Here is a 14191-nt window from a genome sequence, read left to right as displayed (position 1 = left end):
TATCAAGTGAAATTGCTTTATATGTAGATTTCCCCCACTCTCTTCATTTGTTTTGAATGTGTGTAGGTTGTCATCTCAGTCTCATTGATTTAATGAGGCTACCAATCAACATGTTAAGTCTCCTACTACTCTTTAGTTGCCAGGAAGCTCCATCAATAGTTTTCTCATCTGGTCCTCAAAGGTAGACAACAAGCATCTTTTTAGAATTCTCTTGTTTAGCTGGACCTCTCTGGCCTTGTTTTAGTGAACAGGCTCAACCCCATGTTTTTCAGTGACCAGCTGCTAGGACTGCAGACCCTCCAATTGTCCCTATTTTCCAGGGACAATCTTGGATTTACAGAAGCAGTCCTGGTTTCTGATTTGATCCCAGAATGTCCTGCTTTTCCTTGTTGTTGATTAGTTGTTTAGACATGTCCGACTTCGTGACCCCATGGACCAAAGCACGCCAGGCACTCCTGTCTTCCACTGCCTCCTGCAGTTTGGTCAAACTCATGCTGGTAGCTTCGAGAACACTGTCCAACCATCTCGTCCTCTGTCATCCCCTTCTCCTTGTGCCCTCCATCTTTCCCAACATCAGGGTCTTTTCTAGGGAGTCTTCTCTTCTCATGAGGTGGCCAAAGTACTGGAGCCTCAGTTTCAGGACCTGTCCTTCCAGTGAGCACTCAGGGCTGATTTCCTTAAGAATTGATAGGTTTGATCTTCTTACAGTCCATGGGACTCTCAAGAGTCTCCTCCAGCACCATAATTCAAAAGCTTTTCCTTAGGACATCTCTATTTTCATCGGAGAAATGTTGGAGGGTATGGTTATGTGACACCACACCCACTGAGTGAAGGAGAGAAGTAACTATACAACTTTTAGAAGACATCTGAAGGCAGCTCTGTGTGGGGATTTATTTTTTTAAAAAAAATATGTTTTCATATATGCTGGAATCTGCCCAGAGTGGCTGGGGCAACCCAGTCAAATAGGCAGGGTATAAATAATAAATGTATTCTTATTCTTGTGGAATAGGGCATCCCTATTTTCATTGGAGAAACGCTGGTGGGTATGGAACTGTTTAATATACATCCTAGGTAATCCAGGCATGCACCTGAAGTTCAAGTTCTTCAGGTAGCGGGTGCTGCTGGTTTAATCCTCCAGCTCATCTTTAGCTTGCGTTTCTTTCAGATCCCTCTTGGCACCTGGCCTGCTTGTCTTCCTAGAACTGTGCCTGTTTACCTGGCTGATCAACTTGGTTAACCTGCCTATCTTTGCTCTCACATTGCCTGCTGTTTGGCAGTCCGGCTTGCAAGTCTGCTGAAGTCCCTGGGATCTCACCACACGTTCTGCCCCAGTGTGTGGACAATGGGGAGGCAAGGCTAGTGAAGACCCAACAGTGAGGCAAGGCCTCTCGCTCTCTCTTCCCCTCATATTAGCATTAATTGTATGAGCAAGTAACAACTGAATAGGGCTAGTGAGCTTCCTTGAGCATCTGTTGGGCCTCCATTAATCCTAAAGATACGCCTGCATCATTACATGATTACTGGGCTCTAGAATCTGTAGAAGATAATTGTATACTTCAGCTGTATCTATAAATGTGAAGAGCTCCACAGACAGCATTACTGGACTTAATGCAGCTAATAACCTTTGGTACTTTTCCCGACTGAGGAACACTCTGCATCTATGTAACTTGGCAGGCAGGGAGGCAGATTCACATTAATTTGTTATTACTGCTCATTTGAGTTCCTGTTGCTATCTAATCTATTTCTCATTTCCAGGGTGGTCCTTGCTGATGCTTTAGAGGGGGGACAAATTGACAATCTTAGGAGAAAAAATTAGGTTTCGATCCTAACAGGCCCCTCTTTTTAAGCACCATAGATTAAAAACACACACAGTCCATTCATTGCACTTCAGTTTGATGAAATGGAAAAGTGAAACAAAATAGAGAATTTTTACATTCGGATGTTTAGCCATCATCACCTAATTTCTCATTTGGTTTTATTGTTGCAGAGCTGATTTGCTGCTGTTTTTGTTTCACTGAAATTTCTATCCCTGCGAATATTTCAGCTAGACCTCATCTGCACCATACATTTAAAGTGATATCATAACTCTTTTAACCATCATGGCTTCCCCTAATATTGGGAGTGATAGTTCGTTAAAGGTGCTGAGAGTTGTTAGGAGACCCCTGCTCCCCTCATAAAGCTACAATTATCAGAGATCCCTGGCAAGAGGGATTGGCTGTCAAATGACTCTGAGAATTGGCTCACAGCTTTCATGTTTGAAATAATATCCCAAGTGGGGTGTGATCAGTGCCTTATGTTATCGTATGCTCTTTGTGCTATGTTCAGAGATGAGTGTCATTGCTTATGTAGTCAAAATGGCACCAGTGGGGAGGCATCAGCAGACTTAGGGGAACCCCAAGATTTGCAAGATAGTTTTGGTTTATCATTAGTCCAGCAAACCCTACAGGGTTTTTATAATTTATTTATTGACTCAGAAGCAGACCAAGGAGGAATGACCATGCTCAGAGGCCATGGAATGCTACCTGACTGTTGTGGGGACAAGAACAAAAAAAAAAACAGGGAGGAGAAACAGAATGAACTATCAGTGGTAATAGTGGTTGTTGATGATACAACTAATAACAACAACAACAATTCTTATTTATACCCCACCCATCTGGCTGGGTTTCCCCAGCCACTCTGGGTGGCTCCCAACAGAATATTAAAAATACAATAAAACACCAGACATTAAAAATTCCCTAAACAGGGCTGCCTTCAGATGTCTTCTAAAAGTCAGGAAGTTGTTTATTTCCTTGACATCTGATGGGACGGTGTTCCACAGGGAGGGCGCCACTGCCGAGAACGCTCTCTGCCTGGTTCCCTGTAACCTCATTTCTCGCAGCGAGGGAACCGCCAGAAGACCCTTGGAGCTGGACCTCAGCATCCGGGCAGAACAATGGGGGTGGAGACCCTCCTTCAGGTGTACTGGGCTGAGGCCAGTGTATGTGTGCCCTCTTTGTGGGATAGGATCTGTCTTCTATTTGTGCAGATTTTTTTCTTTTAGGTTTACATTGGTCCCACCATGCCAAGAGGAAAATATGACAGAGTGGTGTTTTAGTGTGGTGTATTTTTGGTAGAAATATCAATACTTTTGAGGGGAGAATTCTAGAGGGGACTCCAACAGCCGAAGGAAAACTGGATGTGCTCAGCGGTCATGAAACGCTGAGTGACTTGAGTAACATTTTACACATCTCAGTTCATAGAATTATGGAATCACCTGTGTGGAGAACGTTTTCTCTCCTTCCCTTTCACTCAAGGGTCTGCTGGATCCTGGCTTAATTCAGCAGCTCATGGAAACGGATTAATCAAGGGATTAATTTGCAAAGTTGCTAGGCTTTCTTATTTATTTCTGGTTGTTTCCTCCTTCCTCTTACTGCAGGATACTTCAGCAACTGCCTATAGAGTGAAACTTCCACTCCAGAAAGAAGAAAAAGGGTGTGATACTGGAACTGAACAGTCTCCTATATGTGATCACATACTTTTTTTCCTCAAAAAAAGAAGAAGCTCGAGAGAGATTTGCCATCACAGCAGGAATGTACCAGGAAGATGACTGGAAGAATTCAGCAGTGAGGAAAAAACGAGAATCATCTGATGAGTTTCTTTCTCATGCTGCATCGCCGGACTTGATACCCTCCTTCCTTTCTTCTGCGGAGTAATGGTCCTGAGCATTCCACTGTTTTGAGGCATCACCATGTCTACCAGCAGCCGTACGTGTCCTGTACCAACAGTCAATGGACATATGACTCATTACCCAGCTCCGCCGTACCCATTACTTTTCCCTCCTGTCATTGGTGGACTCTCCCTTTCGACTCTGCATGGCATTCAAGGCAACCCGCCAACCAGCGGCTGCAGCACCCCATCACCAGCAAGTAAGTTCTGATTCTTCTTTCATGCTTTCTGCATTGAAGGTCATGCAAGTTGGCTTGTTGTTAATCTTATTTTTTAAAAAAAACAATTTACAGAAAGCAGCCATGTGTATCTATTTGAAATTTTATGTTTCATTTCTCAAAACTCGTGCAATAGATGCTTTGGCCTAGGAATCCATCAAAAAGCAAAACAATAGGGTATGTTGTTCTGTAGGTGTGATGATGTCTGCTTCTTCAGATAACCCTTGCTTAGCCTGCAGATTTATTCTGATATATTTATTACTTTTCTGCTTGTTGGCCTTCCATGATAGCATGAAGTCCTTCTTATTTCCAAAACCACTTTGAAGCTGTTTTTTTTAAAAAAAATTCTTGCCAGTCATAATCATGCGGCACCCTTCTGAATTTTTTACGTTGCATTTTTATGATGTTTGGTGCCTCCGCAGCTGCTTGAAATTGTTATCGCCAGCTTTAGTTGTTGTTTTTCTTGTTCCTTTAATATATTGCTGTTTTTATTTGTGCTGTTTTTTTCTTTTTCTTTTTACTATTTCTGTAAGCCACCTGGAAACCATGAGGAAAGACGGGCTACAACTCTTTAAAAATAAATAAATAATATGAACCTCACAACAAACCTGTGAGGCAAAGTAAACTGAAGGATACTGACTGGTCTTAAATACACTGAATGAAGTTCATGGATGAATGGAGATTCGAACTGGGATCTCCTGGTCCTAGTCTAAGATTCCCAACCACATTGGGCACAAAGCACCAAGTCCAGTAGTCCTAGTAGCATTAATTCTGTAAAAGTTAATTAATGCTGCTTTTCAAAAGAACGATCCCCCGTTTCCAGTAAATATATATAATCCAGTAGACCGAGACAGCACAGTATCATGACATTTTATATTGCTTGAAAGGAGGCTCCCTACTAGCTAGTTTTGGAGGGGATGGGCTTAAAGAAGAAGCTCTTACAAGGGCACCAGTGTTGTGCCCTACAAATGTTGCTGAACTGTTAACTCCCACCATTCCTGAACATCAGCCATGCTGGCTGGTCCTAATATGAGCTGTAATTCAACAACAGTGGGATGGTGCCAAATTACCTACCGCATAACAATATGCAGCAGTCCATTGCTTAGGCTTTGAGCAGCTCTGCCTGAAAAGCCATATCTTTGTTTATTAGTAAAAGTGACTCCAGGGCACTAGAATCTGAGCCTATAATATATCCTTTTGTTAATCCTGAAGCAGTTTTGCTGGTAGAAATGATTTAGGGGAAGAGGTTCTCCCCTTCCCCTCCTTCATTGCCTTGGCAAGTGCCGGAAGGAAAATGATAGGCAGTGTGGCTCTGTCAGAGAGCACCTGCTTTGCATTCAGAAGGTCCCGGGTTCCCTGGCATCTTCAGGTAGGGCTGAGTCTGAAATCCTGGAAAGCTACTGCCAGTCGGTGTTTACAATACTGAGCGGGATGATAAGGCAGCCTGCTATGTTCCTAAATAACCAGATCAGAGGATTAGCATCAGTGAGTTTGAATGGGTTGTATGGCTGTCTACATTACTTGTGACCTTGTTATTCCTTGCCCCATGATGTATTGTCTTTAGGGAAAGGTTATCAGTGGGCTTTGGTCTTACGAAGGCTGACATGGTCCCACCATGATTTCTCCATGGTTGTCTTAGACCACGATTTCTACACAAGCAGATACACCAGGCATAGGCAAACTCGGCCCTCCAGATGTTGGGACTACAACTCCAACCATCCCTGACCACTGGTCTTGTTAGCTAGGGATGATGGGAGTTGTAGTCCCAAAACATCTGGAGGGCCGAGTTTGCCTGTGCCTGAGATATACAGTCGATTGTGGGAATACATTCATGTTACTAGTTTGTTCTCTTAATTAATTTCTATAAATTTATATGCCTGCTGTATAAGTTCAGAGTGAAGCTTCCTCTTTTTCTGATGCAATGTCTGGCTATAGAAAGGGCAGCCTGCTGATATCTCAGCCCATTGATCATTCAGACAAATAATAGGAGCCTTATCACAAGTCACCTCCAAGCGCTTTTGAGTAGATTAATTTTAGAAGCATAAGTGGCCTACAGAAAGAGATCTGTGGTGGAGATTTAGTTCCACCGATTATACTAATGGGTTTGACTTCTTAACCTCAACCTTTATGACTTAACTTCTGTTTTTAATCTCACGTTAACATTAGAAAAATACTTAATAATTATGAGGTTGGTCAAAATGTTATAAAGGTCGATAGGAGGAAAAATATTACCTTTTCATAAAGGTGAGCTATCAATTAATGTTAAAGTAATAAAAGAAACACTGTGGTCAGATTGAACATTAGTATTCCAGAATGATTAGTTGGCCAAGAAGAGCACTAACAAAGCAAAGGGTGGTATCTATCAACCTCCTGGTATGCATGATGGGACACTGCGCTTCTTCTGGAATAGAACTCTTTCTAACCAAAGCAGGTTTCAAAATAAGTACTCAGGGGGCCTGGTTGCCCTCATCCTACCCGTCACATTTTTAGAATCATATAAATCCATGTTTTGTTTAAAAAATTGAAATGGTAGTTTTCTGAGTAAGATGCAAGCAAAGGTGAAGATAATGTAGGAGAGCACTTGAAAAATTAGGCCTCTTGTGATCAGTAGGACATGGGTCATATTGGCTCAGTCTATGAAAATGGTGCTGCTGCTTAAAAAAAATCATACTCTAGTCATATCTTATATCTGGGTCTGTTAGAATGGATTTGGAAAATTGCGAAACAGGCAGAGTTTATGCAAACACAGCATTTAGAAATAAAAATAAGCCTGCATATGATACCCAGTGATTTTGGAGGAGGTATTTGTTTGAATATGGCTGGCACCTAAAATCTTCACCTTGCCCTCCATCCTTAAACTAATGTTGACTTCCTCTCCTTATCAATTGAACATCCTTTGGACTGAGTTTCAGGTAGGTTCAATATATACAGCTGAGGAAGGGTATACAACTGGGTCCTGGTGATATTCCATCCCACTCGTCTCTCACTCACCTTGTCTGGTCTACTGACTCTCTAGGGATGCCACATTTCTGTTCCCAGTGGGAGCTTCCTTTTAGATTGGTTATTATTAAGACTGTTGAGGAAGGTCAGAGATTGGTGGATCGGTACTGTCTGTTGAGTGCTATTTTTTGTTTAAATGGTGATTTATGATGTGATTTGAAGTTATTAATGCTTTGCTTATCATATCTGGATTTGGTGATGTTTATTTCTTGTAAGATATTAAAATTTTACCTTCTGTTTTAAAATGCTATATTCAAAAACATATCCTTGCAATGACGGATACTTGCCCATCACTGTATCTCAGTTTTCATCTTGTAGGTATGAATGAAACCATCCATAGTCAGCAGACCATTAATGAAACCACCAATAGGCAGCTGTCTGTTGTAGCTAAAAAATAGTCTCGGTACCTTTCCACCCTTCAAATTCCCAGTCCAGTGATCTGTTCTGAGTCAGACTTTCATGGATGCTTGGTGGCCCTCATTTTAGAACGACTTTCTCATTCATTTTAATAGAAAGAGATGATTCACACACACTTTGTAGTACATTCATTAGCTCCCTGTGTGTGTGACAGACCCATGCAAACATCTGAGCAATTACAAATCTCTCCACTGAAGTGTAGACAATATTTCTTAATAGTTTGAACACAAAGCTCCCCTTTTTGGGAGTGAAAGTGAATATTATAGATTACCTAGATCCCTTTGGGTAAAGGCTTTCGGTCATAATTCATTTTAATGATATGCTTTCCTGTTGTATGTTCAGGTGTGCTTTACAGTGAGAATTCAATGTGGCACTTTAAAGCGAAGTTTTAGTTAAGATATGCCACGGGGAAAGGGGATGCCTGCCACCTGCGTTGTCTATCAATTATGTGTCCTTGTTGCATATTTTAGGGCATAACGAAAACTAGTCTTGAGTTGCATCCACTTATTTTCAACTGCTTATTAAGCACCTCAGACTTTAAAGGGTGAGCCAGTTACACAGTCAGTTGAGCCCCAAAGACAAAGGGAAATCATTGTCATCCTCTTTGTCCTTGAGTCACTGTTTCTACACGCAGAATAGGCTTACATCGGTAATATTCATAAATGATTTACAAAAGTAATTCCTGTGTAATAGCTTAGGATTTCAAGTTTTTATGATGCTGCCAGATGTGCTATCAAACATAATTATCTGGTTCAAAAAACTTGTGATAAATCCTGTCACTGTAAACTCCCTGAAGCAAACACATGCTTCATTCCTCCCTATAGGAAAGTTGTATTATTACTGTGTGTGTGTGTGTGTGTGTGTGTGTGTGTGTGTGTGTGTGTGTGTGTGTGTAATCTTCTACCATTTACTTAAAATTAAATAACATTAGACCTTTAGGATTATGCAAGCAAGGCAGGCAAAAACAGCCAAAAGCTAGACCTTAGTCTAACATTAAAAAAACCCCACCACCTATTCCTACATGTACTGCTTGTCAACAAAATTAACATCACTGGGATTTGAAAGTGAATATAATGCAAATGGTTTGATAAGTGTTATGAATCCTATGGCTTCTTGTACTGAAGTCTAATGCCAGCAACTGAGTGCCAAAAACTAATGGAAAAAGAAAACACACACTACTTTTGATGTCAGAGTTAATAAGACCATTATTTTCTCCTATTATATGAATAGACGTTGTGGGAATTCCATAAATACCTCCCTGATTTCCATCCTACTATTGGGATGGATATATTGTTTAAGTGATTGTCACTGGGTGTTTCAGTGACTATGGTGCCTACAGACACAAATGAAAGCTGATTTTGCCCTTAAGGGGGCTCCTTTCAAATATTTTTTTAGCACGTGAAACTGATATAAATAAGAGTTGTGCATACTTTGTAGTTCATATCAGTCTAGTGAAGGACAAATGATTTATTCAGGGTCACTTACCACGTTGTGATTTTTAGCCATGAGAGTGTTTCTGCAAATCACTTCTGTGAGGAAAATGGTTTTGCAAACACTACATGCTTACTTCCATCACCAGCAGAACTCTTTAGCCCAGGCATAGGCAAACTCGACCCTCCGGATGTTTTGGGACTACAACTCCCATCTTCCCTAGCTAACAGGACCAGTGGTCAGGGATGATGGGAGTTGTAGTCCCAAAACTTCTGGTGGGCCAAGTTTGCCTATGCTTGCTTTAGCCAGTCAAAGACTGCAACTCTGTTGCAGCCCAACTGGGCATAGTGGCGTGCTGGATGAGGGCCAATAAGCTGAGGCTGAATTCTGCTAAGGCAGTATAAATTGCAGGAGAGTAAGGTGAGCCGCTCATGAGTCACAGTGGCCAAGCTTTTGTTGTCTAGGAAAGGGCACAGTGGACTTACCTGCTGAGGTTGGTTGTAGGTACCCTTTGCCATGGAGACCAGCTGGGACTCCACAAACAATGACAGTTCCAGGAGTGCTCCTAAGCTCTTGGGAGGGGGGAGTGCCACCTAATACAGAACAGAAAAAGTTTCTCAATTGTTCGCCTGCTCTGAATCAGGCCGTGTGGGTGCAGAGGGCAGCCCCTGCTGCTTCCTCCTTATGGGTGGGAGGAGATGATCAGTGCCTTCTATTTATTGAGAGCCCATTGTGGAGGCGGCACTGGGGAGTGACTGTCGAAGGGGCAGCGCATCCGGCCTCCAAGGAGTGCGCCGCAGCTGCCAATGTATTTCTTGGAGGCCAGATCTGCTGCCCCTGTGGATTCTGCCGCCCGAGGAGGTTACCTCACCTTGTCTCATGGGTGGGCCAGCCCTTGGGGGATTATAACTATTATTATAACTGCGTGTGAAATTTGTACAATTTGTGTGTGTGTGTTTTCTGATGGTGAAGTGCTTCCCATGTAGAAAGCACTTGCGTGAGGCCACTTCAGCAAAGATTGTGACTTCTTACAAGTTAGGCTCGCACTACACATGATGTTACATACCTAGTGTGTGCACCTCTCTATAATTTTGTTTTTAACTCAAAACTAAGTACTGGGTGATCTGAATCAGGACCCCATAGTACACGAGGAGGAAAGTTTAATTCTTCCCTCCCAAGCTGCAGCTCCTCGAAAACTCCATGTGTGCTTTGGTCGTGATCTGGATCTGCTCTCCTGCGTTTAATTGTGAGTTGCACACACACACAGAGCTGCACATGGCATATTAAATACACACAAACAGATGTATCAAAATTCAAGGAATGTGTCTGAATCCAGAAACCTCGGGGTCAGGATTTGTTGCATGTAAAATTAAAGCATTTTGCTTGAATAGTCACTTATGTGGCATGAGTGCTATAATTGCCCGGTAAGCTATGCAAAAATATCAGTTCATCAAGGAAATATAAACGGTAATGCATTGTACATCTGTTACTCTATTCAAGACCATAAGCACGTGTGGTATCTGCAGACCAATTGACACAAACATCTGTTACAAGTACTTGAAAAGGCAACGTGAGAGAGCTTTATCCCTGTGCTAAACAGATTTTGTTGTGGTAGCATCATTGATTAAATTGTATATACTTACAAAATTTAATATGAATTCCCTTTCAAGGCACGGATGATTGTGTTGTTATTGGCTAAGTAGCCACAGTGCAAGAAACTGTGGAAAGAAAACATGAGGATTTCACATCCTTTGAGCCTTCATCTGTCTCTGTTGATCAAGTTCCATCTGTTCACTTCCACAGGAGCAAAGGAAGCCTTATGCAAACTCAGACCAGTGGTTCATCTAGCCAGAGCTTTTTTTCTGGTGGTACGCAACGGTATGCAGTGCTGCCACCTTTTTCAGTGGGAGGTGGAAGAGCTCTTGGACCACGTCAGAGCATCACGCCTCCTTCTCTAAGCTGAGCAAAGGCTTTCTGGGCTTGGGGAAGGAGGTGTGAGCCCGCGTCCTGGCAGAACATAGGATGGTATGACCCTGTGGTGAAAACAGGCGTGCACTGTCAGGTACTGAGAGTACAGAAAAAATGTATGGTGTTGCAAGCATGGTGTTATTATCATGCATCATGGAATAACTATATACCAAGATTTTAATGAAGTTCCATGTAATTGTTCTTCCTGGCCCCAATGCAATTTTGCGCCCAGAATACTGGCACCTTTTTTATTATCAACCAGCTCATTATTATCAACCAGCAATTGCTTCAAATGTCTTGTAAATACTTATCCTTTTGCCTAGGCTTTCACCGACCCATAGCATTAAACCCTGATTTATGTGTATGACTATCCAGAATCTTTTTAAATTATTTTTTATATGTTTTTATGCTGTTTTATTGGTTTAAGGTTAGAATCATAGAATCTTAGAGTTGGAAGGGACCCAAGGGTCATCTAGTCCAACCGCTTGCAATACAGGAATCTCAGCTAAATCTCAGATTCTCAGAAATCTCAGTTGTATTTTTGTTTTAATGAATATCTACTGTGCATAGACATATTGTACAACACTTTTAGAACATTGAGTATTAAATACATTTTAAAAATAGAAAAAATATACAGTGATACCTCGGGTTAAGTACTTAATTCGTTCCGGAGGTCCGTTCTTAAGCTGAAACTGTTCTTAACCTGAAGCACCACTTTAGCTAATGGGGTCTCCTGCTGCTGCCGTGCCGCTGGAGCATGATTTTTGTTCTCATCCTGAAGCAAAGTTCTTAACCTGAGGTACTGTTTCTGGGTTAGCAGAGTCTGTAACCTGAAGCGACTGTAACCTGAAGTGTCTGTAACCCAAGGTACCACTGTACCATTTCTCTCTCTCTCTCTCTCTCTCTCTCTCTCTCTCTCTCTCTCTCTCACACACACACACACACACACACACACACACACCACAAAACAGTGCATTTCTTGCTCTTGTCTTTTATATCTAGAAACAGATATCCAAAGATATCTATATCTAAGTGTGTTTGCACCATAGAGTTCTTTACTGGGAGGTACTGGAGGAGAAAAACCCTTTTATTTCTCCTTCTCCGATAAAGTTCTACCATGTTTTGCAGGTCTGACTTACATTGGAGAAAGTTAAGGAGATGTATTATTATTTGGATGCAAAGTTCAGGTTTTGTTTCTTCCAACAGTCTTGTCCATTAACTGTCTTATTGTAGAACTTACGCACAGTAACTACAAAAATTTGGCTTGCTATGTTTGTATTGCCTTGGGTCTCTGTCTGAAAAAGGAGGTTGGTCACTTAGTCACACCAGACCACAGCTGGGTGACCTGTGGTTGTCTAGGTGTTTACGTCCATCAGCTCCAGTCTGAATGGCCAAGGGTCACAAATGATGTAGTCCTGCGTCCGCAGGGTCACAGGTTCCCACTTCTGCCCGTGACGATCGGATGCTAGACTGTGACGATGACATGAAATCTTAACTTCTACGTTGACTTTTCCTGGACTTGACTGCCCTTCAACAGCACTGAATCCACTAATAAATTCCTATGAGAGTATGGGCACCTTAAATTAGTCAAATGCACTTCTCCTCGAAAGAACTTGGCATCGTGTAGGATTTGGCATCGCATGAGCTATTGCTCTAATAATGTTTCACAATAGTGCACCGCTGATGTGACATTCCATTCTAATGATACATTAGAGTAATGTATCATCCAGAAGCCAAACTAGTAATGCATTTCTCCATCTAATGAAGAAAGCTTCTAGCAATTGATGTGCTACACTTGAAGGATAACATCAGGCAGAGTACAAGATAATAGAAAAGATGGATACAGTTTGTCAGTTCCTTAAATGCACCCCTGAGTGCCACTCCACCCAGTGACTTTGCTCTTGCATTCCCCGAGATGTTCTGTTCTTTCTCGGGAAGTAAACAAAAATGCAGACAAAGATGTATGGGGAAAGACTTTCTTCACCTACCCAAATGACGAAAAAAAATAGGGCAAATGCAATGTCCCCTCCCACCTTTAGTGACGCTCTTTCTCACAAATTGTGGGGGTGGGAGAAGAATTTTGAGCACTTTGTGGATGGACTGCATCTCACCTGCTTTTATGGTATGTGAATTCTACTTACAAGTACCAGGTAGAGTGGGCTCTGTTTTCCCCACCTCGCTTTTAGACTTTTAAAAAGCCAAGGCAGAGCTTGGCTCTGCACCCGGTAGCCTGGCTTCCTCCCACCTTGTAAACCTAGTTGCGAATGCAACCAGGATTTCTGTGTCATTGTTTTTTTCTTCCTTCAACTTAAATTTTTATTAGTTTTCATCAAACATACATTCCAATACATTCATTGTATTAATACATCTCATACATAACATGAGCTCTATTGAGCTTTGAACTTCCTTCCTCCCCTTCGGTAAGTATCATATATTTTCATTATGTCACATATTTTATACATTGTTAGGGATGGGGGAGCAATTCAGTCCAGTTCAGACAGGGGAGTCTACGTAGCACGGACTTTCTGAAGCAACGTGCAAAGTGAAACACAAGCATCCTTCAAATGTATTTTGAAGGCAGAGGGCCTTCTCGGTAGTGGCACCCTCGCTGTGGAACACCCTCCCATCAGATGTCAAGGAAGCGAACAACTATCTGACTTTTAGAAGACATCTGAAGGCAGCCCTGTTTAGGGAAGTTTTTAATGTCTGATGTTTTATTGTGTTTTTAATATTCTGTTGGGAAGCGCCCAGAGTGGCTAGGGAAACCCAGCCAGATGGGCAGGGTATAAATAATAATATATAATAATAATTTATTGTTATTATATGTTATTATATTATATTATAATTTCTCTGAATTTTGCGGTGCAGTTCTCCATAAAGTGTGCATATAAATGTATATATTACTGAAAGTAACATACAAAATGCATAAAATTAGGGAAAATAGCTTTCTAAAAATGCATGTATTAGGCAAAATTGCATACAGAAATGTCTGTTAGGAGAAATTTGTACCAAAATACTGTAGAATTTTCAATAGCACTTAAAAAAATACAAACAAACTGATGTAGATAACTAAACACAAGAGTAGAAAAATAAGAAATTGAGAGATACCCATCCTTTGTCACTATGTCATCAGACAGGGGCATTTGCAGCCATGTATGTAGCCAAGCTATTATTTCACTTTCTAAATGTCTTTTTAAGGAGGGGTGCGGGGAGTCCACACCATCTCATAATTAGAAGTAAAACCCCCTTCCGAAAGTCACCTCCTGCTCATATGTTTGTGCTCCCTTCTCAGACTCCAGGGATATTTTCAAGCCCGAGCGCCCCCGCCCCCCAATAGCAAACATGTGTTATGAGAATCAGTTTGAGTAAACACATTCAGTTTTTTCCTGCAGGTTTTCTTGTTGAAGTTTAGAAGGGGATTGACAGCCTGTCATACCAGCCTCTAAAACCTG

At 41.6% G+C, this 14191-nt stretch overlaps 1 protein-coding gene across 5 annotated transcripts in view; it reads left to right on the top strand.

The window, feature by feature from the left end:
• RARB (retinoic acid receptor beta) overlaps positions 1-14191 on the top strand; it is a 338077-nt gene that overhangs the window by 126721 nt on the left and 197165 nt on the right. For all 5 annotated transcript variants that reach the window (XM_081164729.1, XM_081164730.1, XM_081164728.1 and 2 more), the window contains one exon: positions 3416-3905. In XM_081164729.1, coding sequence (XP_081020855.1) covers positions 3728-3905 — 178 coding nt within the window. In that variant the 5' untranslated portion in view covers positions 3416-3727. The remainder of the gene's footprint in view (positions 1-3415; positions 3906-14191) is intronic.

The sequence above is a fragment of the Podarcis bocagei genome, assembly GCF_964188305.1.
Source record: "Podarcis bocagei genome assembly, chromosome: 12".
NCBI lineage: Eukaryota > Metazoa > Chordata > Lepidosauria > Squamata > Lacertidae > Podarcis > Podarcis bocagei.
This window is presented reverse-complemented; position numbering and strand designations above follow the sequence as displayed.